This window comes from Lissotriton helveticus, chromosome 3_1, assembly GCF_964261635.1.
Source record: "Lissotriton helveticus chromosome 3_1, aLisHel1.1, whole genome shotgun sequence".
In the NCBI taxonomy this organism is placed as follows: Eukaryota; Metazoa; Chordata; class Amphibia; order Caudata; family Salamandridae; genus Lissotriton; species Lissotriton helveticus.
Window position 1 is genome coordinate 345,444,495 of NC_136061.1, and position 27,969 is coordinate 345,472,463.

At 47.9% G+C, this 27,969-nt stretch overlaps 1 protein-coding gene across 5 annotated transcripts in view; it reads right to left on the minus strand.

Moving 5' to 3' along the window:
- Positions 1–12,098: 12,098 nt before the first annotated feature.
- The window catches only part of ABR (ABR activator of RhoGEF and GTPase), a 1,246,002-nt gene continuing 1,230,131 nt past the window's right edge, over positions 12,099–27,969 (minus strand). For all 5 annotated transcript variants that reach the window (XM_078679999.1, XM_078680002.1, XM_078680000.1 and 2 more), the window contains one exon: positions 12,099–15,559. In XM_078679999.1, coding sequence (XP_078536125.1) covers positions 15,470–15,559 — 90 coding nt within the window. In that variant the 3' untranslated portion in view covers positions 12,099–15,469. The remainder of the gene's footprint in view (positions 15,560–27,969) is intronic.

Genomic DNA, 27,969 nt, shown 5'->3' on the forward strand with positions numbered 1-27,969 from the left:
CAATTAGATTTAGCTGATGTAGATAGATACTGGGGCTCAAACGATCCACCTCCAAGCCAGTAGGCAGTCCCTGGAGTCGCGAGGTTGACTATGCGTCTTCTGCCCCTTTTAAAAATCAGGACGGGTTTGGCCTCATTACGCGTCGATGCGCAAGAGGACACAACCATAGAAAGGGGACAACCGCCCATTTTAGAAAAGACCGGGATACGGATTATATACGGCGGCCATAGTTCTACTGTCCTTGAGGATTTCTAAAGCAGAGCCCCTCTTCTGCCCAAAGAGCCAAGACCCAACCAAAAAGCATATCCACTAACTCAACTGGAGGACTTACAGCAGGAAGTGGAATGGTCTTGGAAGCAGTCCCGTAACCAGGACCAATACAAGACCCAGGCTGCGATTTAAGAGTAGGAACTATACAAACACAATGACTACTGCTTGTGTTCTGCAACATAAAACTTCACCACCTGGTTTCAAATCACCTTCAGGTGCACAAGGGTACTCTGTTCACACAACTTCGAGTTGTGTTCTTAAGCTAGACACCAAATACACACCTAGTGTGTGCCCACGACCGAAATCTGCTTCTGTAAGTCACACCATGGTTGGAATCTTGTCCTTTTTATTGGGTACATTATTCCTTACCACACTGTTTAGGACAAAGATTGCTCAGAACTTTGGAGGTTTTCCGACATTGCCATAGTCCAGATCCGTATCAGAAGGTTCAGAAAGAAAGGCGTCAGGGCACAGGGGTGACACTTATATGCATCTCTGCACGTGGGAGCACTGCTACAAAATCTCGGGATCCAGTCTGGCACATGGTAAATATTCCAAGGTGAGGAATCTGCCGTTAGATGTATCCATCAGAAATCATATGCTAAAATGGAAACAGTACTTCCCTGAAGTGGAAGGATACAAACCATTGAATCAAATACTCCAGGGCATGGACAAACACAATAAGAGGACGCCCAGCCATCTTCCAAGATGCCAGTCAATGAGATTGACAAGCAAGCCTCCCACTGGTAAGCAATGTACTAACCCATTATTGCCATTGGCAAGAATGGGTCTTTGACAGCAGACTGCTAAAAGCGGTCTGTTGGCAAGAACTATAATAAGGAGAACAAGGACAATTATGAATGGAGATGTAGAGACCATCTTTTGTTTAATATAACACTATGAATTCTAAATGCATTAATTGGCCTATAGGGATGGGTATCAAAATCGAGTGAATAAAAGATGCTTAAGCACAGTGATGCTTTTATATTCTGCCTTGCCTTCGTGGCCCATAGAGTAGAGCAACCAGGATACAGAAAAGACTGTTAGACCTTCAAGGGAACTTAAACAACCTAATATATTACTAGGCTATATTGGGCTAGAGCAACAATGTTATCTTAGACAAAGCATAAACACGTAGACTATATTGTGGACCTATTGGCAACCAAGGAGGCGCAGTCCTTACGGGGAGCCTGTATACTTTCCTTGGTGTTAAGATTGTTGTAGACGAATCTAGGACTCTAGTTAAATATTCCCAATGTATGCCCTTATGTGGTTATATCAAATCATATCCTTATATAGGCATAAGAATCATACCCATATTAAAGACATAGCCAACGCAGTCCAAATACGGCAAGGCTACTCCCATAGACTCCTAGAAAGCACAACGTGTTCTTAAACAAACCAAGCCTCCAGCAGCCCGGGAATTCCCCCTGCTTCTGTATTGATTTGTCCTAGAACTCCCGGAGTCCGAAAGAACTGCGAGTTCTTAGTGACGTCTTATGTCCAACCTTACATCAAACTCGGCACCTTCTAGGTATAAATATACCAGCATCTGCCCTAGCAGACACACGGTGGTTTGGAGCAGATCGACTATCTACTTGCCCGACGCCCTGCTGTAGCAAGTGCCGAAGGAAGCCGACCCTCCCGCTGACGCACTGAGAGAGACGCTGTCTTTTCTCCTGCCGAGAAATCCAGCTCCAGTGTTTCCCTGTCACCCTTGCAGGTTGCTGGAAGATCGAGTCCTGAGAGAGAGATACAAGACCTCCTTCATTCTATAACCAAGGTACGGAGCTGATTAGACCCTTAGAGAATTCTTGATTTAGATTCTTGGCAGAAACTATCTTAACTCAAACTACATCTCACTTACTCCTTCCCATGTACTAGGCTTAGGTTAGCTACACCGGGGTAGGCGTATCTTAGAAGCACCAGTTGAGTACGTTTAGTCATGATTTTATCATTGTATATATTTTATCCATTTTAAACACCGTATGGCTTAGAAACCATACCATGCTTTTACAGTATTATTTTATAATACTCCTTTTACTGTACGCACTTAACTTTATGACAAGTATTGCGATTGTAGCAATTCACTTCTCTTGCATGAGAAAGAAGACTGTTCAATAAATAACCTCTTTTATTGAAAACGCCAGTCTCTCTGTTTCTCTGCACTTCTGGTGAAACTAAGCATGCACGATTGACTGAGTAAAATAGCTATCTATTGTTTCCGCGACTCTGGAGGTATACTCCTTATTCTTGAGGGAGCAAAGTTGTCATGTTTATGCGGTTGTCAGAAACTAATCCCTTCTTGTGAATTCGAGAAAGTTTCTAGTGACCTCTGAGCTAGCTGGCATTCATAATTAAGTCTAACATAGTCAATAGAGACCTAGTCGACCTAAATCCTACGTCTAAACTATCGTTTATGTTATTCCAATGCGCAGAGCCTATTGGGAATATAGGAACTACACTACAAGATCTTCGTTTTGCATATCTTTTAACATTGAATTGGCATAAATACATTTCTTTTGGGATGAGGGAAAAGTTCTTCATAATTTAAAAGCTATTAGATCAACATACCTTGGAAATTATCTGCATAACTGCATATGCCCTATTGCATACTCAGCCAGCACTGAGGAATCTGTACATGAAGAGCCATCAAGGATTCAATGCATAGTCATCCAGGGATCCATCTCATCTTTACAGAAGATAGAGACATCTCTTCTTACTGTCTTGAGAGAAAATGTGTTTCCCCATAGGAACAGTCAAATGAGTTTTATATTTTTGTATGGCAATATCCAAATGCTTGAAGGCATCGCTGAGTTGCCCTCTTCTGTCTCCCATGGCCCCCGAAGAGCTCCCAGTTGGCTACGAGTTACATAAACAAGCTGGTGTTCCCGACTGCGCATGCGAGACCCTCCTGCATTAAGAGAAACTCATTAAAGAAAATAGTGCTTACCGACTAAAGAAAACGTATCGTAACAACCGAAGTAAAAGGACCAGCCCCCATGGGAGGTTACAAATGAAGACAAGGTGGTACTAAAGAGGGACTAACAAGCCTAATAACGAATCATAAGCCAGCATTTACGAAGGACGACACAAGCCAATGACAAATATGTGCAGAGAGTAGGCAGAGTTTCAAGTACAGACTCCAATATAGCATGGCTCGCAGAGTAGAGCATGCGCTGCCCAGACTCAACCTAAAAAAGTAATGCCTAGTTGCACTAGGCAGATACTGTATAGTTGAATATAGATGGATAAACATCAAGTTCCATAACTGTAAATGGAGTAATCTATGCATATAAAAATTACCTGCAAAGCTGAAATACCATGGTTTGTGCACGGGAGGGCATCTGCAATTTGTGAATGATTCTACATAGCTAAACATGGCAGAATCTGTGCATATGTGGACATGCCCAAAGTTGTGCATATCTGGGTACGGTGCAGCAGGCACCTGTCCTTAAGGGAGATGCCCCCCCCCCACCTTTTTCAAAACATGAAGAATGTCTGTTAGGCTGAGCAAAGGTTCGCCTGACGGACACTCTTCATGTTCAGGTCTGGCAGACAGGCGTCGTACTTGTGCTAATTGCACAGGCACCTAGCTGCATAGCTGAACTTTGCTGGGCTGAAGATGTCACAGCCCTGTGGATGTGACCTCCTCAGCCTGGTAATGTGCTAGGGGATCCTCCACCTCATGACGGGGGGAGCGTCACTGATAGCCTTGGACCTGGGTGCTTCAGTTTTAAGCCTTGAAGTGCTCTGGGACGAGTTTCTATCAGTGACTCTCGTCACAGAGTGGGATGGGGTCAGCAGTCTCACTGACCCCACCCCATTCTGTGACCAATAAGGAACTGCTGCTTCCTCTCGTTGGCTGACTCATAACAAGGTTAAGCCATGAGAGGAGCCAGCAGTCCTGATCACAGAGAGGAGCCAGCAGTCCTGAATCACAGTCCCTCCCACCACCTAAGATCACCACTTAATGCTTGGTGCATGTATAAATATGTGTATCTATGAGAGTGAGTTGTGAGTCAGAGTGTGTGTGTGTGTGTGTGTGAATGCATGGATGTGAGTGAATGAGCATTTGTGGCCTGCCTGCCACTATCTCCGGCTCCAATTTTCGGCGCTACTGGTATGGTATCATCTGTACAGCTGGAAATGAATTATTTTGTGCATAGCTAGACATAGACAGGAAGGAATAGGTGCACAGTGTGGCATGAAGGAATCTGTGTATAGTTGGGCATGGAGAAACATGTCCATAGTAGCACATTAATGAATAAGAGGACATTGCATATATGCATGGCTGAACATGTTTACATCTGTGTATAACTGTACATGGAAGAATATGTGTATAACTCTACAAGGAGGTCTCTGTATGGCAGGACATGGATGAATCTGTGCATCATTGGACGTGGAGGAGCCTCTCCAAAGCTGGACATTTTAGGATCTGTGCAAAACTGCACTTGGAGGACAACGAGGAATCTGTACATAGATGTACACGAAGGCATATTTGCACAGTTGGACATGGAGGAATATTTGCGAAGCTGGTCATTGTGGGAACTGTGCAGAAAACAATGGTTAGATGTGGAGTCAATCTTTGCATAGTCGTAGCTGCATTTAACAGATATCAATTATGAGAACAAACAAGTGGCAGTAACCAGATTGATCAAAACGTACTCTGCAACAGGTTGATGTTCTGATAAGCAAGGTATTTGATGAAAGGAGCAGTTGCAAATAGTAAATATGGAAGCCATCTTTTACTTATTGTATGCTATACATTGAAAGTATAAAATCCTAGAGCATTAGGGTGGTTAGAAGGGTCATGTGGAAAGTGTGCTGACCTTATAAAAATACTATATGAATTCTGTTTTTTTCTTCTAACCAATTTTATTGATTTTTGAAAGGAAAAACAAAAATGACAACACAGCACTGGTGTACATTCCCAAATTGATATACTGATGGACCTTTATCACCAGGTGGACACAGATATAAGAAGCGACCCAAACCCATCTACTGTATAAAGGGGAAAACCTCTTCATTCCACTTGGCCCAGCCATTTGCCCCAAATCTTTCTGTGTTTGGCCGGACACCCCTTAGCGTCATACAATGGTTTTTCCTGCGCTGCACAGCAATCTACACCTTTGTGCCATTGTACTATGTTCGGGGGGGTTGCATTCTTCCAGGCCGCTACGATGTCTAGCTTGATGGCAGTAACTAGGAAGAGCTTGTCTGCCTAGGATCCATCTAAGCAATCTTTGAGCCCCAGGAGTAGGTTCAGGGGCTTGTGTGGTACCTCCCAACCCAAGGCGCCCATAAGTTCTGATTCCAATGCCTCCCGGTATGGGGTAAGCCACGGACATGCCCACACCATGTGATAGAAGTCAGCCGTTCTGACCCACAACGCCGACATGCTGATGTGGTTCTTTGGCCTGCTCTGTGGAGACGACCAGGGGTGAGAAATGCACCATGAAGGTAGTGCAGTTGGACCAGGTGGAGTCTGGCCGAGGTAGCGATAGTTTTTGGGTCCATCAAGCCATCCCGTCAGTCTTTATCCTCCAGGGGTCCCAACCAGGTCTCCCACTGGTGTCTGAGCGGGTCAAGCGTTGTTGGACTATTGTTGGTTAGGGAGCGATATATCTTTGAAACCCTCACTTCTCTAAATTCCCCATCATGATCTGAGCTTCAATCAGGCTGAATTCGGGAAGTGATGTGCCTGTTGGTATATGTGAGTTAAGGGCATGGCGTAGCTGTATTTATAGAACTGAGAGGAATGAAGGATGTAGCGAGTCTATAGATCTTGGAATGATCGTAGGTGATCCCCCACCCACACATCGCCCAGTTGCGAGATGGCAATGAGGTCCCACCTCCTGAAACCCTCTAAGACCCCAACCTCTTTAAGCCAGGCTTCCTGCCATAGTGGTGTCTGTTGTGCCAACTTGTTGTCCCAGTGGGTGTAACTTAAGGCAGAGTGCCAGGCCAGCAGGACCAATCGGGACCAGCCACATTAAACCAATCATGTAGGATGAGTAGTTGAGTCGCTAAGTAGTATAGGTAGAGGTTAGTCATACCCATTCCCCCTTCGAAGGGCGGTATCTGGCAGTGGGCGAGGGCCATTCAAAGTCTTGAGTAGCCCCAAAGGAATTTCGTGGCCATACCGTCCAGTTCTTTGAACCAACTCCATGGAAGGTGGAACGGGGTATTTTGGACAATGTATAAAAATCGGAGCGATATCATCATTTTAAATAAGGCTATCCTCTCAAGAGGGTTGGGTGGCAGTGTTTGCCAGTTTCTAAGGTTCTCCTTAGCTTTCTTGACCAACGGGGCGATGTTGAGTGGCCATGCCAAGTCTGGGAGGAACGAAATCCAGATTCCCAAGTACTCAAATGATTGCAGTCTTATGGGGATGGTTGACTGCCAGTCATAGCATTCTCTTGAGATGTGAAGGGGCACTAAGGTCGATTTGGCGGGATTCAGATGTAATCCCAATGCCCGCTTGAAAGCGCGGAGGAGTTGGAGGCATCTTGGGTCTAAATTGCTAAGAAGAGCAAGACGTCGTGGGAGCCCCTCCATTTCCAACCTTGAACCTGCCATCTGACCGAATGAGGCATGCCAGTGGCTCCATCACTAGGTCAAAGAGGAGGAAAGAGATGGGGGATACATGTGTCGTCTCCCTGCTTAGGGGGAACAACTCTGAAAGCACCCCGTTTATAAGAACTTGCGCCCTGGGTTTGGAGTAGAGGACCTGAACGAGGCAGCGAAAATGACAACCTAGTCCTGCTGCGATCAGCACGCTATCTCGATACTGCCAATCAACTGTGTTGAAGGCTTTTTCAAAGTCCACAAGCAGGAGGGCCAGATAAGGGGCGAGTGTGCGACGATTCTCTAGGGCTAGGTGGAGGCGCCGCAGGCAGTGCTGTGTACCGTGTGCGACATGAAGCCGCATTGGTCCAGTTGGACAAGTTTACAGAGGTATGGTCACAGCCATTGGGCTAATATTGTAGCATATACGTTAATCTCTGTGATATTGAGGGAAATAGGATGGTAGTCCGTACAGAAGGGTGAAGGAGGTAATGTTTTAGGGATGATGACCACAGTCGCCATATCCATTTCGGGAGGAAAGGTCCCCGATTGCACAACTTCAGCAAACAGATCGTGGATGTGGGGAACCAAGACTTCTCAGTATGCGGCATAGTGTTCTTGTGTAAAGCCCTGGTGGTTTCCCAGCCAAGACTTGTGCAATAGTGTCACTTATCTCCTCCCGGGTGGCAGGAGGTCCAAATTGGCTGCTTCAGGCGCACATAGTCAGGGAAGTTGAAAGCCTCCCAGGGTAGCCAGTTCGGGAAGTGAGGCCTCAGTCTTCTAGGCTGCGTAAAGCGGAGAGTAGAAACCAGCAAAAGCTTGGGCTATTGCGGGAGATGTGCGGTGCGTAGCACCAGACGAGTCATGGATCTCTGGGACTATTTGGTTTGCCAGAGGATTCGAGGCCAGTTGATGTAGTATTTAACCGTTTTTGTCGATCCAGCCATATACCCGGGCCACAGAGGACCTCCACAACAGCCTGGCTGAGTCCAGTGAGATTTGCTTTAGCTCATCCCTCAGCGATAAACGTTGCCTCTTGTGGCTTTCATCCACTGCCCCGGTCGTGTCGTGCTCCAGACGAGTTGCCTGGGCCTCGAGGAGCATAAGTCTGCTATCCTGGAGCCAGCCGCTTAGCCTTGATTTGACCTCTGGCGAAGCCGCGAGTTGTGGCTTTGCCCGCTACCCAGAGGGGGCTCGGAGAAGAGACGGAGCCCTAGTTGGTGAGGAAGTATTGTCGGAGTTCCTTCCCTATTGCTTTTTTGAGGTTTTTGTCCTGGAGGAACCAGGCATTGAGTCTCCATATGGGTCGCACCGTGTCCATGGTGCCTCCCAGGTGTAGGAGAAGTGGTGTATGGTCCGAGATTCCTCGTGTCAAGATGTCAATGTCTGTTGCTCTCCGGCAGTCAGGGGCTGGCATGAAGATTATGTTGATGCATGCGTGTGTGTGGTGTGCTGCAGAGGTTTGAGTGTATTGGGTGCGTCTGGGTTACCATGTTCTCCAGACCTCACACAGACCCAGGGATGCCGCCCAATCTGTCAGTCGTTTCACGTGCAGTGTCCTACCAGATGAGGGTGCACCTGAGGTGTCAAGATCTAGGTTATTAACTGCATTGAAATCACCACCAATCATTGTCTCGCCTAGGGGCAAGGAGGAGACGACTTCACTAACCCGTCTCAGGGTAGCAGCAAGGGTAGCGGGTGGCACGTATATGGGCACGAGATTTAGGATGTTCCTTCCCAGCGTTCCTGAGAGGGCCACAAGGCGGCCCTGCGGGTCCCTCAGGATGTGGACATGTAGAAAGGGGAGGTTGCGCCTTAAGGGAATTGCCACTCTCTGTGAGCCCCGCTCAAAGCCGGAATGCCAAGCTCTGTCGGATCCACAGCGTGAGAGGAAGGGACAGTGATTCTCCCATAAGGTGAGTCGCCTGGATCACAAGTACATCAGGAGCATGTCTAAGCGTGTGTCTCAGGGTCACTGTGCGCTTAACTCTATCGAGTAGGCCACTGACATTTCACAAAATGCTTCGGAGGGGCTCTTCCCTACTTGACGCATGTGCCATGGCCTACGTGTGTGGGGTCCAGGGAATGTGTGGCTCCGGTGCCCCAGGGAGTTGGCTCGGGCTGTGGGCAGAAGCGCTTTGGGTGTGTGGAGTCTAGGTGTGGGTCGCATGTGAGCGCAAGCTGATGAAAGAGGTGAGTGCTGCAAACTACTAACAACAATGAACTAAAACTGAGGACAACTGGGCCCCGAGGTTGAGGCCGTGGTCTGAAGCCCGAGAAGATGTTCCTCTGTCAGCCATGTCCATGCCGACTCCGGGAACTCAAAAAATGGGCTTTGTCCTGGAAAATGACCCGGAGGTGGACCGAGAAGAGCAGCCTGTATTGAAGTTTATGGGTGCGCAACTTTTGTTTGATGTCCCTGTATGAGTGCTGCTGTGCCTGGACCTCCTTGGTGTAGTCCAGGAAGATCATTATGTTGTGGCCTTGGTAGGTTAGGGTGTTCAGAGAGCGGGCTTCTCGTAGAATTGTGTCCCTGTCTTTGACGTTTAGGATCCTCGCGATGATGGGGTGATGCGGGGCACCCGGCGGTGGCTTGCGTGCCAATGATCTATGCGCCCACTCCACAGCAAACCATGGAGATAGCGTGCCTTCAGGCATCCATGTTTTAGCCCAATTCTCAATAAGGGTCGCGGCTTGCCCCTGTTTGGACCCCTGGGGGAACCCCACCAGTCGGAGGTTGTTGCACCTAGCGCAGTTTTCAGCATCTTCAGCTCTTCTGTGTAGCTCTTTCGTATGGGTCCTTAGTTGGGCGACCTGTTGTTTCAGTTGATGGACGTCGTCTTAGATTGTGGATAGCCAGGATTCTGGTTCGGATATGTGGGCCATTGTGTTGCGGAGGTCTTGCCTTATTAGCGCCACGTCCGCGCGGACTTCGACGATTTTGCTCTCTACTGAAGCTTGTGAAGAGCTAATGGCCTGACGGACTGTGGTAAGGGCCCTTCAAAGGGGAGGGGGGGGGGAATTCCTCCGGTGCCTTCACTGGGCCCAACTCCATTTTTTGTGAACTGGTCCATCTTGGTTTGCGTCACGGTCGGCATCTGGCCCGGTCCTTCCCCATGCTGATAGGCAGAGCTTGGTTTGCTGTTCTAATCACTTCTGTGGGGTCGGTGACCAACCCTCCAGCAGCCCAGGTCTGGGATAGGGATGATTATTTCAAGTTTCTGAATTGTGGGTGTCCTCCTCTCCGCCAAGGAGGGTGTGTTAGGCTGGTCAGTATGATCGTTCGCTAGACCCTCGGGGCGACCCGGCCCCACATCTCAGGCTCCCCCACCCCGATGTCGCTGGGTTCCAGTAGAATGGCAAGGCTACCGGGGTTTACCGTCACCAGTTTAGTACGGCAGATTACTGAGGATTGGGGGGGAAGAAAGACTCTCCTCACGGTGTGTTGCTGTGCCGCTGGGGAGGCCCTGTCCTCTCAATCCGGGCATCCCCCCTGGGGCGCTGTGTCCGGGCCCCTGCACAAAGTCTGTGGCAAGGACGGCTTGTGAGTCTTGTGTGAGGTTCCAGTGGAAGACCGAGGCATATGTCTCAAAACCCCCGCAGGAGCTCAGTCTAATGGTGCAGTGGGACCAAGGGGGGCGCAGGACAGATGCGAGGAAGATCTAGCTCAGTCCTCTGGAGCTCCACCCTGCTCGGGGCCCGACCAATATGGAGCTCAGGGTCACTGTCCGATCAAGCCCGCGGCCAGCTCAAGGGGTCCGGATTCCTCTTCCCCGGGACCACTGGCGCTAAATGAGGAGCAGGGGATGACCTCCTTCCCCAGGCGGGCCAGGACAGATCGCGGCAGGGCCTACTGATTCGGGACCCCTAGGCCTCACCTCATTCAGCCCAGGGGGTGCCACTCAAGTTGCGTGCTCCAGGGGTGCTTCCCCACCAGAGGTCTTCGTTCCGCCATCCAGGGCCTCTCAGGGATGAGGTAGCCGGGGGCACAACTCCCGAGCGCTCAGGTCCCCAGGTTACGATGCGGGCTGCGGCGGGGCTGCTCATCCCAGGCCCACTCCAGCCACGCTCCACCGCCTCGGCGATGTGTCTTGGTGCTCGGATCCAACCGGCCCTCCTCACTCAGTGCCTCCCCTCAGGGGCCGCAGGTCTCTCACTCAGCGCCAGTGCAGCTGACAATGGGCCGTTGCAGTTCATCTCATTTCGGAATCCTTCGGTGAGGAAGCAGTCTCTACTCTGCTCCGTCCCGGGTGGCCGGTGCCGGGGCCAATAATCACGCCCCAGTCCGAGCTGGTTGAGGAGCCCGGCCCGCCATTTTAGATGGAGCCGCTCCTCAAGTCGGGAGCTAGGTGCAATCTCAGGTGACCATCACCATGCTTGAATCATCTTCAACGGTACACCTCTTGTAGTAGCGGGACAGGATCTGCTTCTAAGGGTGCTTATTTCTGCTTATAGACTTGCTTGGTGACAGCGGATGACGGAGAGATCCAGAGCACTCTTAGAATGCGACCGCCATCTTGAAGCTCCAAGCCACGCCCCATATACATGAATTCTAAATGTGGTCAATAGATATAGTTAGAAAATAGCTAATAAGACATTTTCTACACCATTCCATAAGGTATGGAACAACAGGTCTGAATGGAACAAATGGATGGTTAGTAGCAAAGCCGTGGAAACTTTAAAGAAAAAAACAGCCAGAATGCGGTAAGAGAAGAGAAGCCTACACCAGAGGACTATCTCCTCTTGTGCTATGCCTGTGCATGTGGACACTCAGTAGCTTAGCGGAAAAGGTTGAGAGAATCAATGAACTGCTTAAAACCTTCTGTTCAGGGACTTAAAAGAAGTTCAAGTCACAATGTTATTTTTTTTTGGAACAATGGTTGAAGAAAACTCAAGAACAATATACATCAAATGAACTGAGAAGTAGCCGTAAATTGAGCTGTCGGCAAATGCTTACCGCATCCTCTGAGTCAGTGGTACACGAAGACTGCAGATTGCTGTATCATCCCGGCGGCACCTCACTATTAAACCAATCCCTAACATGTTCACAATGACCTGGACCTACCCAGTGCCCGTCTGCAGGAACCATGTCGTTACTTAGAGAAGAATAGGATTTGTATTCAGAAAGGTACAAAGCCACCGGAGCATGGCAATGTGTTAAAACCAAAATGTGCCTGGAGGAGCTTGCCTGTAGTAAGTAAGTGCTAATTTCCTGTGAGCTTTTCGAAACTATCAACAGTCAATGAAATAAAAGACTATACATTTGTGCAAACGCCAGGGCTTTGCCTCTTTTATTGACTTTTTTTTCCAAATTGGTTTCCTCAGGTTTTGTTTCCACCCATTCAAGTTTAATAACATTCTACAAAAACTGAACTGTAACACAAAGACAAAATTAAAATAAAAATTTTTTTTTTTAAATTTAATAGTAATAAGACAAGTGCGTGCCACGATGCATCTCAGTCTGCCAAAGTGGGGTGGAGGGAATAACAACCAGAAGCCCGCTTCTCGGTCCTTGAGGATCTGGTCATAGTTTAGCTTGACGAAAAGTATCTTTTCTGCATTGGAATATCCTTTACATTCGTTTCCAGGGCATGCTTTTTTTAGACTTTATTTTTTGGAATTTAACAGAAAAGAAAACAGTTGTTCAATGTCCTGTAACAGACTGGTTGTTAACAGTACCTTTTATGACTTTAGCACAACATAAGACTCACCCCGCGTCCTTCGATCCATTGTGGCCAGTGATAAGTGAGTCCAGCTGACCACAGAGTTGTCCTATGACACCCAGACACATCAAGAGCGAATCTACTACTGCAAACCACACTCCACATTTGAGATTCATGCTACCTGTACCACTAACCTGTACTCTTAGTCCTCTGGCTGGGATGGACTACTCTGTTTGGACGAAGTCTGAAAATCTTGGGTCACCCGCATTTTTTCTCCACAAGTATACACAATATAAAAAATATAGTGTGTATAATTACACACACAGATACATGTATCTGTATGTGTACATAAATGCACACACACCTCTATATCAACAAATATGCTATGTGTGTGTGTATATATATGTATGTATATATACACACACACAACTATATGTATGAATATATATATATATATATATATATATACAAACACACACAATCTGAACATACACTCACGCATTTGTGTTTTCCAATATCCTCAAACTTTTCGTCATATTAAAAAATTGCTGACATCGAAGATCACTTTGCCCAGCATGGTACCATACCCTGACTCATATTCCAGTTTCTTTTGAATTATTTCCTCAACTCATCGAACAACAAAAAAAGCGGATTCTTTGTAATTAGAACACAGGGGACTATGATCGTGTTTAGTAAAGGAACTGGGTGGGTGCAGTAGAGAATGGGAACTTTAGGGGGTAGCTCGTGGAGTGTATTTCTTGCAAAAAAAATCTAACTCTCCTGGCAAAAACCCACCTGGCGATATCAACAGTGATCTGAATTTACAGCAAGCTTTTACCCTTGGCACCCTGTATCTCTTTAATATTTGGGACGACTCTTGTGAGCATCAGCTTATTAGGATGGGACACACACGTTACAAAACAGCATTGCCAGTGCTGTGACTATTTTTCTGCTGGTCTCAAATTGATTTTTTTTTACCCTTTCATAATTTGCCACAACGTTTTATTTTGTGTTGTTAAATGCAGTTCCACAATCCTTTTCCTAGAACATAAATTAAGCTACGGCGTTTTATTTACAAGCGCAAATAATCACATTTTGATCTGAATTTCATCCATAATATGCTCTGATCACGGGTTGATGAACTAATTATTATCGATAACAACCCTCAGTACGCATAAGCCTTTCAGATACATCAGTGCTTACTCATGTTAGGCGCAATATTTCTATGTCCTTTTTAAATTGTAAATTCTTGCAAAAGAGACAGCGTGATTTGCATGATTGACACAAACTCCTATCCAATCACTTTACATTTTACTGCTGGCACTTTTGCATCTGACATGGGTTTATAAGGTCCTGCTTTAGCCTTCTGCTTAATTTGAAGAGTGCCATGTGTGTGCTAAATAGAAAAGTTTTTTGCATTAATTTAGAACTGCTTCTGGCTGTATTTGACTATTTTAAGTTCAAACGTCTGGCACATTAAAACAAGAGTTTGAAATCTAGCTAGATCCAAAGTGATTTGATCAATGCTATGGAGGGGTGTGGTCTCTCCTGGTGACGTCAGCTGTGGCTAGGCACTCATTGGGAGTAAGACTGACTGCACCTGAGCACACACTATTAGAGTTCAATCCCCTGTGCTAGCACAACACAAAGAAATATGGAGGGGGAAAGTACCTGCTTTTGAGCCATACTCATTTTCTCTGTCCTGGCAAAACCCTAAAAAGATATTCTGAGGGCACAAAGAGTCCACACATGTCTTCTAGATTAGGACACAACAGCTCCATGTTTAGCTCTGTTCCTGCGTCCCAATGACAGTAATCCCTGAAAGTACACCTGATATCGTTTTGCGGTGTCCAGCTAGAGTATCATAACTGGTGTAATAAGGAAATGTATATTTTATGAAGTCTGCGATCAACCATGCTGCAATCTATGAAATATCATGAGGGAGAGAGTACAACGCTGAAAAATATAAAAAGTGCTATCCAGAAACCAAAAAACAAATGTACGCTTGCCCCACAAAATATAATGTCATGCTCGAAATCCCCACCCACAATAGAAAAATGTATCTATTTTGTGGTCTTGAAATCTGGAAGCAGGTAAAAGGTCTGGCAGAATGTAGGATGCACCCGCTCTTCTTAAAAACAAGACTGTTAAATCCACATCTGAAAAGTTGTCCTGACAGCGTCTTCCTATGGGCTTCAAATACAAGTGGATAAATCACCAAAGGAAGCAAGGATATCATCAAACCCAAAAGGGCAGTTTAGAAGAAAAAAAACAGCAAAAAAAAGGAGCTATTTTTTTTGTTACAAATATGCAGAAAAATTCCAGAAATGTACACCTCTGCTCCTTTACAAAAGAAAACAAATCCTGAATTTTAGCACAAAGTTTTGAAACTTTCAGATCCTTGACCATAAATGGTGGATCCATCAACAGCCGCATGGATGGCCGGGTCCCAATGCCTCCTGTTTGGGATGAAGAGGTCTCCAGAGATGATGCTTCCTCTACAAAATCCCCATGGTAATGATGTTGGAAGTGTGGAAAGTGGAGCCCCCTAGGTTGGGTTTTGTACCTTGGTGGTGGGGTTGTGGGGATGGAGGTAGGGGACGGGGCAATACTTGGCAGACAATATGGACAAATAGTAATGTGCAGAGTCTTCCAGACAAGTTTCCAAAGTCATTGCAGAAAACGCCACTGCAGGCCAGAGGGGTGCAGAGAAGTGTCCATGGCACCCCAACCAGCCTCGTATGCTTGGATTTTAATTTAATTATTAGACATAAAAGAATGCCTCAACTCGCAGGAGCAGAGCACATGACGAGCACAGGGAGGGATCGTGTTGTCGGTTTCCCTTGGTACACCTGACGCAGAGGTCTCTGGGCCACTCCTGCCCCTTGTCGGCTCCGTCTTGTTTCATCCACGAGTCTGCGCTGCGGCCTGCAGGAGACTGGACTTCTGCCACTCGCTGCCCCTAGTTACACGTCTGTGGAGAAGTAGAGTGTGTTGTGTTTCAGCTCTGAGAAGGAGATTGGCTGGTGCTGTAGGTAGTACAGGAGAACCTGGACCTGGAAAGGAACAAGCTGGAGTTTAGTTTGTGCACCTGCTGTCTGACTGCAAGACCAGAAACAGCAACAACAAGCCATATGATTCTAGCACTGAACAGTTACTCTCATCACCTTCCATAGATCAACCTCAACCTGTAAAAACAACCTAAAAGAGACAGCTCCCCTCACCTCTAGTTTGATGACGTTCTCACAGCAGTTACAAAGTATGTGACCGCTGCAAACCAAACCTCTCATTCTGACTAGCGATTAGCGTGAATTTACCACACTGCTGGAGTTTTCCCTGCACAAATTCCTCCATGTACAATTTTGAGGAATTTGCACGAGGAATACAAGTTGGTAATGGGTTAAATGTATGGATTTTGGGTGAAGTAGAATGGTCCTTGGGGAAAAAAGTGAAAGGTGCATGAAAGGATCTTCCCTGGGAGGTTTTTAACTGTCTGGTATTCATGTGGGAGCTGGGGAAGAACTTCCAGCTATGGAAAGATACTACCCCCCTTCCAGCCAAAGGAACAAGTTACTTACCTTCGGTAACGCTTTTTCTGGTAGATACTATATCTGCCTGTGGATTCCACACCTTGTGAATATCCCCTTGCATCAGCAACATTCGGAAATTCTTTTGTAGCTTCGCGCCGACTTGGATCCGGACGTCACAGAGGCACGGCATCGCACGCGACTCCGCTTACGTCACCGACGCCCACAATAGGCCCACGCCGGCGTGATGACATCAGTTCCGCCCTTTTTTCCGTGCCTTCGAGGCACACGGACGGACCGATGACAGTAGACATATACACAGTATACGCAGAATAGAAATCAAGGTAACACACACAGTGTGAAGCAAATGCAATAAAACATTTGAAATAGACAAATCCTTGACCATAAAATAATACATTATATAAACCACTGGCATAGAAGAGTGGACAACGGGGAGGCGGGTGGGTCAGTGAGGAATCCACAGGCAGATATAGTATCTACCAGAAAAAGCGTTACCGAAGGTAAGTAACTTGTTCTTCTGATAGATACATCTGCCGTGTGGATTCCTCACCTTGTGAATAGAGTCCCACAGCAGTCCCCACTCCCGGAGGAGGGTGTCCACTCTTCTAAACCAGGAAATCCTGAAGGACAGAGCGCGCAAAGTGACCCTCCCTCCTCACTTCGGAATCCAAGCAGTAATGCTTCGCGAAAGTGTGGAGGGAAGACCAAGTTGCCGCTCTACAAATATCCTCAACAGGCACACCTCTAGCCAATGCTGAGGTCGAAGACTTAGCTCTAGTTGAATGAGCCCTTATACCCTCTGGTGGGTCCTTACCGGCCAAAGAGTAGCAGATCTTAATGCAGAGGACGATCCATCTCGACAAAGTCCTCTTATGGACCGCTCTTCCTTTCTTGCAGCCAGCAAAGCCAACGAAGAGCTGGTTGTCCACTCGACAGTCTTTAGTCCTGTCCAAGTAAAAAGACACCGCCCTCTTGGGGTCAAGACGGTGTAATCTCTCCCCTCCTTGGAAGGGTGAGGGGGGAGGATAAAAGGTAGGAAGGGTAATGGATTGACCAAGGTGGAAAGGAGTCAACACCTTTGGCAGAAAAGCAGCCCTGGTCCTAAGAACCATTCGTTCAGCATGAATGGTCAGGAATGGGGGCTTGGAGGAGGAGGAGCCAAGACGGCGGCCAAAATGGCTGCATAGCCGCCCGGCTCCGCAGCTCGCCCTCACCTTTCGCCCCATCCTGGCACTGATCCTGCATCCCGGTCGCGGCTGACTCCGGCTGAACACCTCTGGAGTGCGGCGATGTCACTCCGGCTCGAAATCTGCTCCTGACGGCCGAGATCCATCGCCCCAAACTTTCCGGCCCTGGCACTGATTGGGCCGGGACCTTGCGTGACGCGGCAGCCGATGCGCGACTGCACAACAGCGGCCCCGAGAGACCATCTTTGCCCGGTGACTCGGACCGGGACTTTCGATTGGAGCGGCCTGAAACGACAGCTCGGGGATTGCATCAACACCCCAGATTAGCCTACCAACGACTTGCGCCTTCGCATGCCACTGCTCGCACACTCGGCTGCACCTACCGCCGTACGGAACGGCTTTGCCCCACTCCGCGCACTGCCGGCGACCGCTGGATGTCCTTATAGTGTGGCTCTGAGTGAGCACTCGGTTATGCCCGGCGAGTGCTTTACAATGCGGTAGGTGTTTTCTGTTCCCGTATGTGCCTGGTGAGATTTGCCGGTGCGTGGTGGACGGCGCTTGCTTTCCTGGTGGCTGGTGGGGCTTGCTTCTTTTCCGGATCTGGGGTTCCTCGCTAGAGTGGCACGCCACACTGACCGGTACTGGGGCGATGGCACCCACAACGCGAGATGTCCTGCTGGCCCTCGCAGATTTGCACTCCGAATTGAGGAGTCGTTTGCAGCCTGGTGATGATTTGCGGATAGTGGCGATGTGTTCAATGGCGGACGGCCAACCTGCTGATCCGGAGCCCGACATCTCCTGGTGTGCTGGCACTGAGGACCCCCTGAACGGGGTTCAGTCTGATTGTGGATTTGGTGGGACCTGCAGCCGAGCCTCTGTGTTTGCGGATGTTCTCATCCGCCAATCAGCTGTTATATCTCCTGACCGCCCTTACTTTGTTTTTGCGACGGCCAGTGTGTTGTGGAGTTGCGCAATCACTTTGCCTTCATTCCGTCTCTTTGTTGCTACTTTGGCTCCAAAAGTGACTGTGGACTCATTGAACCTGCTTCCTTACATCGTGCGGCGCCTTACTACCTTGACCCGGACTGGACAAGGCTGAACCTGGACTTTTTACGTCTTTATTGGATTCTCTGATGCCGGATTGAGACATAGCTTGTGGGTGCGACTTTGAGTGACCGGGATGATTCTATGTTGTTTGCCCTCCATTATGGTGGGCTCTTTGTTCGTCAGGATGGGTGGGTGGGGGCGTATCTGGGGCCGGAGCTAGGGCCCTCCTCCTATTTTCCCTTTTTCGGGGTTTTCTGGGGCGACAGGCATGCCTATGGGGGGGTGGGGGGGGTGGCCTTCCGCTGCATGCAGGGTGGGGGGTAGGGGTGGGGTGTGTTTCTCGTTTCTCTTTGTCTCTATGGCCCACTTTTTCTTTCCTTTTCTTTCTTTCCTCTTTCTTAATAACTCTTCCTTTATAACTTTATAATTGTAGTCGGAGGGTTTGATTCCTCGAGTGGATGATTATCTGTGTCCCTTTTTTGTCATGAGATCCTGTTCATATTATTCGCTTAGTGGGTGGGTTACTGTGCCTCGATGGACTGCTCTCGGACTTATATCCTCTTGTTATGTTTGCATTGCTGCGCTGAATTGAAGGCTATTGTCCCTACATGTGCATAGCATAGTGCATGATGTTGTAACGTTGCATTTATTCTGAATCTTCAAATTTTTTTTTTTTTAACTAGACTCCTCCCACATCCTGTAAAACTGCTGACAATTCTGATCATCGCACCTGATTTTTTGTTGCCTCATTGCTGGAGTCTATGACATCACTATCCTGTGTTGCACGATGATTTGGCCTCTGGATGTTATTTCATGGCCTTCTGACCTTTATTCGATTTGCATGCGATTTTATCATGCTAGCGTATTTTTCAGCTAATCCTCAGATTGCGACTCTTGATATTGTTGGTAATCTGTTGGGTTCATTGCCCCTTCTTCGTTTATTGCGGATCACGTGGTAAATGTTTCTTTTCATTTATAAACTTTAAAATTAACCTGATTTATCCTGTGCTCGGCGGTCACCTTTTCATATGTGTCATTTTGACCACTGGCTGGTTTTTCTCTAGTGACTGCTGAGCCATTCTATTGTTATATTTGTGCTACACATTGATTTTGAGGCCGGCCAGGTCGGTTGTAGGCCTATGTATGTATGCTTTTGTGCTTCAATAAAGGTTTTAAAAAACAAAAAACAAAAAAAAAAAAGGAATGGGGGCTTGGAACTAAGAGCTTGAAGCTCACTTACCCTCCTTGCCGAGGTGATTGCAACGAGAAAAACCGTTTTGAAAGTCAGAAGCCTCATGTGACATTTGTGAAGAGGCTCAAAAGGAGCACCCATTAAAAATGTCAAAACTAGATTCAAATCCCACTGAGGCACAATAAAAGGTGTAGGAGGGAACCTATTAGTGAGGCCCTTCAAAAACCTTAAAACAATGGGAGACTTAAAAAGAGAAGGCTGGTCAGGCAAACAGATAAAAGCCGACAGCGCAGAAAGATAACCCTTCACCGTGGCAACAGCAAGCCCCTGCTGAGCCAGAGAAAGGGCAAACTGGAGCACATCAGATAAATGGGACCTCAAAGGGTCTATAGATTTCTCCCTGCACCAAGCAACAAATTTAGACCACCTATAAGAATAGATGGACTTAGTGGAGTCACGCCTGGCCGACAAGATGACATCCACCACATCGTGAGGGAGAGAAAAAGAAATCAGGTTGCCCCGCTCAATCTCCAGGCATGAAGGTGTAAGGTCTGGAGGTGGGGGTGTAGAACCTGCCCCTCCATCTGAGAGAGGAGATCTGCCCTGTGAGGGAGACGGAGCGGTGGGTGAGAGGAGAGGTGGAGAAGGTCCGAATACCACACCCTTCTTGGACAATCCGGGGCGATCAATATGACTTGGGCCCGGTCTTGGCGAATCTTCCTCAGAACCCGAGGAATCAAGGGTATGGGAGGAAACGCGTAAAGGAGTTGCGAGTTCCAACTCAACTGAAACGCGTCCCCCAAGGCTCCTTGCATCGGATACTGGAGACTGCAGAATGACAGGCAGTGAGCATTCTCGTGAGTGGCGAACAGGTCCACCCGAGGAGTCCCCCACATCTGAAAGATGTCGCGAACTACCTCTGGATGGAGCCTCCACTCGTGATCGGCAGAGAACTGCCGACTGAGACTCTCTGCACGAACGTTCAGAACCCCGGCCAGATGACTTGCCATCAGACAAATCCGATGGTCCTGAACCCAGGACCAGAGGCGCAGAGCCTCCTTGCAGAGACACTGCGACCCTACTCCTCCCTGCTTGTTGACGTACCACATCGCGGTCGTGTTGTCCGTCAGAACCTGGACTGACTGACCGCGAAGGGAAGGGAGGAAGGCCTTGAGCGCCAAACGTATCGCCCGCAATTCTAGAAGGTTGATGTGAAGCAACCTTTCCTCTGGAGACCAAAGACCTTTGACCTCCAGATCCCCCAGATGAGCACCCCACCCTAGAGTGGATGCATCCGATATCACTGTGGCCACTGATGGAGGAAGTTGAAAAGGCTTTCCTTGAGACAGATTGCCTTCCACGCTCTACCAAGACAGATCCGCTGCAGTTTCTCTGGAGATCTTCACTGACTCCCTGAGATCTCCGTTGTGTTGATACCACTGCCTGCGGAGGCACCACTGGAGTGCCCTCATGTGCCAGCGTGCATGGTTGACCAATAGAATGCATGAAGCCATCAGACCGAGCAGGCGAAGAACCTTCAGGACTGGAACGACCGCTCCATTGAAAAATAAAGGAATCATCTCCTGTATGTCGCGAATCCTTTGAGGAGGAGGGAATGCGCGACACACAGAAATGTCCAGTACCGCACCTATGAACAGGTTGCGCTGTGAGGGCACCAGGTGAGACTTGGGTACATTTATCGAAAAACCCAACCTGTGCAACAACAGAGTTGTCTCTTGCAGATGATGGAGCACCTTCTCCGGCGACTCCGCTTTGATCAGCCAGTCGTCTAGATACGGAAACACATGAATCCCCGATCTCCTGAGATGAGCTGCCACCACTGCCATCACCTTGGTGAAGACTCGAGGTGCAGTAGTAAGACCAAATGGAAGGACCACAAACTGGTAGTGCTGTGACCCAACCGTGAAACGGAGATACTTTCTGTGCGACTTCAAGATGGGAATATGAAAATACGCATCCTGCAAGTCGATCGACACCATCCAGTCTTCTTCCAGCAGCGCTTGAAGAACCTGTGCAAGAGTGAGCATTTTGAACTTTTCCTGCCTCAGGTAAAGGTTCAAAATCCTGAGGTCCAGGATTGGCCGAAGCCTGCCATCTTTCTTGGGAATCAGGAAATACCGGGAGTAGCACCCCTGACCCCTTTCCTGCTCTGGAACCACTTCTATCGCACCTTTTCGGAACAGTGCCAGGACCTCTTCCTGCAGGAGAAGCAGGTGGTCTTCCGAACAATAACCCTGGCAAGGAGGGTAATTGGGGGGGAATTCCTGGAAAGGAAGTGCATACCCATTCTCTACAAGATTGAGAACCCAAAGATCCGATGTTATTAATTCCCAATCTTGTAGAAAATGTGTAAGCCGACCCCCCACTGGGCCCACATGATCCACAATGGCGGATCTAGGGCTGCTTTGCTGCGTTGGCAGGGGGTTGGGAAGGAGAGGAGGAGGAGGAGGAAGCTTGACGACCTCTAGGGCGGGATCTTTGTCTGCCTCTGTACGACTTGTACAGTGTATTCTGCTGCTGCTGAGGCTGCTGCTGGGACGATCTGTAAGACCGAAAGGAAGATCGACCAAATCCCCTGAAACGTCTTCCGGTAGAACCCCTGGACTGAAGACCCAAAGATTTTGCAGTGGCCCTACTGTCCTTAAAACGCTCCAAGGCAGTATCAGCCTTCATACCAAACAACCCTGATCCATCTAAAGGCAAGTCCATCAAGGCAGATTGGACGTCTGCAGAGAATTCTGAAGATTTGAGCCAGGCAGCCCTCCTAGTGGCCACGGAGGAACCCATGACCCTTGTCACTGAATCAGCAGTGTCCAGACCACTCTGAATGACCTGTCTCGCAGCTGCTTGAGTGTCCAATACCACTTCCTGAAAATCCTTCCTGTCATCCTCAGGGACTTTCGGAATCAACTGCTTGACAGAATCCATCAAAGCATGGATATACCTTCCCATCAGACACGTAGCATTGGTTGACTTTAATGCCATACTGGCTGATGAGAAAACCTTCTTGGCACTTTGGTCTTGCTTCCTGGATTCCTTATCTCCAGGAACTTGTGGAAAAGCACCAGCAGATTTCTTTGAGCAAGCAGCCTGTATCACCAAACTCTCAGGAAGAGGATGTGAAGATAAAAATGCAGGGTCCTCTGGTGCAGCTCTATATCTCCTGGCCACTGTTCTAGAAACTGCAGGAGCAGATAAGGGTTTCTCCCAGACCTCATAAATAGGCTCAGACAAGGCCTCGTTGAAGGGCAACATAGGTTCAATGATAGATGAGGGTGAATGAAGCACCTCAGTCAAAATATTAGGCTTATAATCAGCAGTTGGCAGAGTAATATTCAATAGACTCGCTGCTTTCTTAATGACAGTGTGATAAGGTATCACATCCTTTGATGGAACATTTGACACAGAAGCCAATTCCCATTCAGGTGATAGTTCAAGCCCACTGGCTTCACACAAATCCTCAAACGGATCCTCAGAATCCTGCATCCTTCAGTATCTGAATAATCCATATTTCTCTTCTTCCAGAAGTCTCTGGGCCTTTCTCCGAGATCTTTCCTTCACCACCGAAGCCAATGGATCCGGAATCGACTCCGACGGGGTCGGTGCCGGCGTCGAACCCGAAGTCGGACGGGGTCTATCCACACGAGGTCGGGCAGAATCCTGCCTCGGAGTCGCAGGTATCGGCGTCGATGGGATAGGCGTCGATGGCACCGGCGTCGTGCGCTTCGGCGTCGACGACACCGGCGGTGTCGGAAAATGCCAATGCGGTGGTATAGCCGGCATAAAAGGCATGAAGGGTGCAGGGGCGTAAGCCTGAGGAACACCTAAGTTAAAGGCCATAGGACCCGTGGGACCAACAGGTGCACCAGACGGGAACATTGCCCTGGAATAGACACCAAACATGGCGTTCAGGAACTGAGAAGGATCCTGACCTGGAGTCGGAAACTCAGGATATGGACCTCGTGGCTGTTCCTGAGGAGGCGGAGTCGATACGACGTCGACCTCTTCATCGGGTGCCGGAACCGGAGTCGACGAACCCTCAGGTACTGGAACTTTGGCTCCACCAGCCCCCTGCTCCTCCCCTTCATCCTCCTGACCAGAAGGATTGGATGGACACGGAGAATGGACCTGTTTCTGAGATTCGGGCGAACCCGGATGCGAAGCCTCATGTTCCGATTCTGAAATCTCCACTTCTTTACTCAGAAGTTTGACCTGGGACTTCGGTCTTGAACTAGAGTCCTTCCCAGAATGATGACGCGACTCATGGCTCTTCTTCTTGTGTTTCTTCCTCGAAGACTTCGAAGCATGAGCCGAAGACGACTCCGAGTGCGACCTCGAACGAGACCTCGATCTCGCCCTCGACCGACGAGATCGAGACTTCGAAGATTTCTTAATCTTCTTACTTTTAAGCTTTGCCACGAGGAGTTTCGCCTCTCTCTCTCTCAAAGCTTTTGGCGTCATCTTCTTGCAGCAAAGACAGTCCTCGACATCATGGTCAGAGCTTAAACACCAGACACAGCATTCGTGAGGATCGGTGATAGACATAGTCTTGCCACACTCGCCACAAGCTTTAAACCCAGTCTTCTTCGACGACATCTCGAAAAGTATGAAGATAGACACAATACAATGAAAATAGTAACAAAGTAACTGTAAGCTACAGTACGATCCCTGAAAACCGTTAGCGTCGACGACGCGGAAAAAAGGGAACTGATGTCATCACGCCGGCGTGGGCCTATTGTAGGCGTCGGTGACGTCAGCAGAGTCGCGTGCGATGCCGTGCCTCTGTGACGTCCGGATCCACGTCGGCGCGAAGCTACAAAAGAATTTCCGAATGTTGCTGACGCAAGGGGATATTCACAAGGTGAGGAATCCACACGGCAGATGTATCTATCAGAAATGAAATTACCAACAACATCTATAGTGTCATGGCTGTGAGTCCCTCGCGTGGGCACCTTTAAATGAAGGGCCGGAGTCCCTTCGTTCTTAAACAACTGTACATATGAGCGCACATCACTCTTTGTTAACCTTGGACACAGTCTGTATCACCAAGGACTCCAGAGGAATCCGATCATTGTTGAAGAGACTAAACACTATGATGCTGTTGCCCCAGTGCTGATAGCGCCATTGCAGCGCCATCGATAGGGATGGGTGATGGGTCCTGCGGGACGCGAAACTGCACTTCTTGACTCCTCGAGGACTTAATGAAGGCTCAGTACTATCATGCTTCCACCCTGAAATGACACACATCGAAGGGTGAATGACCCAGAAGTGCCTCTCACCAGTCCAGGAAGCAGCTTCCCATGAAAACAGAGACAGGAGATGTGACCCCCGTCCCCCCAAACCAAGACACACAAATATCTGCAGGATCCCTGAGCTGCTCATTATGGTAACATTTTTACATCCGTTGGTCTGCACAGTGATGGTGTTTCATAACCCAACCTTCATTTCTGCAGGCAGCGGAGAAGTGAACGGTGTAAAGCATCCATAGTTGCTCAAAAAAATATATTTGCAGTGGTCTAATATACTAAGAAAATGTATTTCACACTCCCGAAATAAGCTTCAGCAATATATGAACTGAAGAGAATACTGCTCATTATTTAAATTTAAAAGATAGAACAAAGTTTGTGACAAGCCAAATTGTTCCATTTGGTATTATAAACATATCAAAAGTAGTGCAAAAGGAATATGCTACTTACCAGTATGCATATACGATATGAATGTCAGCAGCCCTACATGCCAAGAACAGATGCATACTGGTAAGTAGCATATTCCGTTCGAGGCATGTGGGCTGCTGAATTCATATCTGTGCAGAGACTGTATAGCAGTATCTCCTCTAGCGGTGGTTACCTGTGCCAGCTGCAGCAGTTTGAAAAAGAGTTTTGAGGACAGCCTGGCCTACAGCAGCTTGCTGTTTTGCTTGCACGTCTACACAGTAGTGTTTTGTGAAAGTGTGTATGGTGGTCCATGTGGCTGCCTTACAAATGTCTTCAAGAGGAATATTCCCTAGGAAACCCATGGATGCCCCCATTTTCCTTGTAGAGTGTGCTCTTGGGGGGACGGTTAAAGTGCGTTTTGCCTTTTGATAACATATCTGAATGCATTTAAATATCCATCTGGCTATTCCTGACTTTGATATAGGATTTCCTTTGTGTTGTGGTGCAAAAGCAACAAATAGTTGCTTTGTCTTTCTAAATGATTTAGTTCTGTCCACATAATAAAGCAGAGCTCTTTTTACATCTAGTGTGTGTAAGGCTCTCTCAGCTACTGACTGTGGATTTTGAAAGAATACTGGCAGTTCTATTGACTGATTAATATGGAAAATGGATACGACCTTTGGCATGAACTTAGGGTTTGTTCTTTGAACTACCCTGTTGGCATGTACTTGCATGAAAGGTTCTTGAATTGTTGGTGCTTGTAATTCGCTTACTCGTCTGAGTGAGGTAATGGCAACCAAGAATGCTACCTTCCACGTTAAGAATTACAGTTCGCATGAGTGTAGAGGTTCGAAAGGAGGTCCCATAAGTCTGGTAAGTACTATATTTAGATTCCAGACTGGGGAAGGGGGGTGTCTTGGAGGTATCACCCTTTTCAGACTGTCCATGAAGGCTTTGATGGCTGGTACTGTAAACAGTGAAAGGTGTTGCCTGTTTTGAAGGTATGCTGTTATAGCAGCGAGGTGTAGTCGTATCGAAGAGTATGCTAAGTTGCATCTTTGTAGATGCAGCAGATAACATATAATGTTTTGTATGGAAGCGTCTAATGGGTTGATTTGGTTATTGTTGCAGTAAATAACAAATCTCTTCCATTTAGCTGCATAGCACGCTCGTGTAGTTGATCGTCTTGCCTCCCTAATGATGTTCATGCAGTCTGGAGGCAAGTTAAGGTATCCAAACTCTAAGACTTCAGGAGCCAGATCTCTAGGTTCATCTGATTGGGATCTGGGTGTCTGATTTCTCCATGGTTCTGAGTTAGAAGATGGGGTGTGAGACACAGTCTTTGATGAGGAACTACTGAAAGTTCCAGGAACGTTGTGTACCATGGTTGTCTCGCCCATGTGGGAGCAACTTGGATTAGTGTGAGTGACTGTTGCCGCAGTTTGCGTGCCACCAGCGGAATCAGCGGTGCTGGGGGAAAAGCGTACGCAAATCTGCCTGACCAGTTCATCCATATCGCATTGCCCTATGACAACGAATGTGGGAACCTGGCGGCAAAGTACTGGCATTTCGAGTTTTCTTTTGTGGCAAACAGGTCTATCTCTGGGTGACCTCACTCTTTGAAGAATGGCTGGAAACCTTGGGGTGAATCTCCCATTCGTGAAGTTGTTGGCTGTGCCTGCTGAGCAGGTCCGCCATCTGATTGTCCTTCACTGGAAGATGTTCTGCTAGGAGAAAAATGTTTTTGGGAATTGCCCACTTCCATATGCTTTGATCCAGGTGGGACAGCTGTGGAGAGTGCGTTCCTCCTTGTTTCTGGATATAGTACATTGCGGTCTTGCTGTACAAGTATTTTTGGAATGCTTTGAGGGCTAGGAATATCGCTAGCAACTCTAGTTGGTTGATATGCAGTTTCTTTTGTTTGGTTGTCCAGAGCCCTTGTGCTGTGTATTGAAGGACATGGGCTCCCCAGCCTGTCAGTGATGCGTCCGCTGTTAGTACTAGTTGTGGAACCGGCTCTTGGAACAGTCGCCCCTTGGAAAGGTTTTGTGGGTTTCACCACTGCAGAGAGTTGTGAGCGCGACTGTCTACCAACACTAGGTCTTTTAGTTGTCCTCGAGCCTGGTTCCATTGCCGTGCTAGGCATTCTTGTAATGGACACATTTGAAGTCTGGCATGGGGGACAATGAAAATGCAGGAGGCCATCATGCCTATGAGCTGCATGAAGACTCGAACTGGCAGAGATTGTTGTGGCTGAAATTTGTGAATGAGCATCTGCATGCTGGCTATCCTTGCTGAGTTTGGGTATGCCTTTGTCACGGAGGTATCTATAGTGGCTCCCAGATATTGTTGTGTGTGGGATGGTTGCAGATGCGATTTTGGGTAGTTTATCGAAAACCCTAGGCTGTGTAGCAACTGAAGTGTTTGTGACATGTGTTTTGCACACTGTTGGTACGATTTTGCTTGTATTAGCCAATCGTCTAGATAGGGGAACACATGGATGTGTTGCCTTCTGAGATGTGCTGCTACTGTCGCTAAGCATTTTGTGAACACTCTTGGAGCCGTGGTAACCCCGAAGGGCAAAACCTTGAATTGGTAGTGTTGACCTTGTATTGTGAACCTGAGATATTTTCTGTGAGCTGGATGGATGGGTATGTGAAAATACGCATCCTTGAGGTCCAGTGTTGCTAGGAAGTCTCCTTGTTGTAGCAACGGGAGCACTTGCTGTAGTGTGATCATATGGAAGTGCTCCGACAGTATGTATTGATTTAGGGGTCTGAGGTCCAATATTGGTCTGAGGGAACCGTCCTTCTTGGG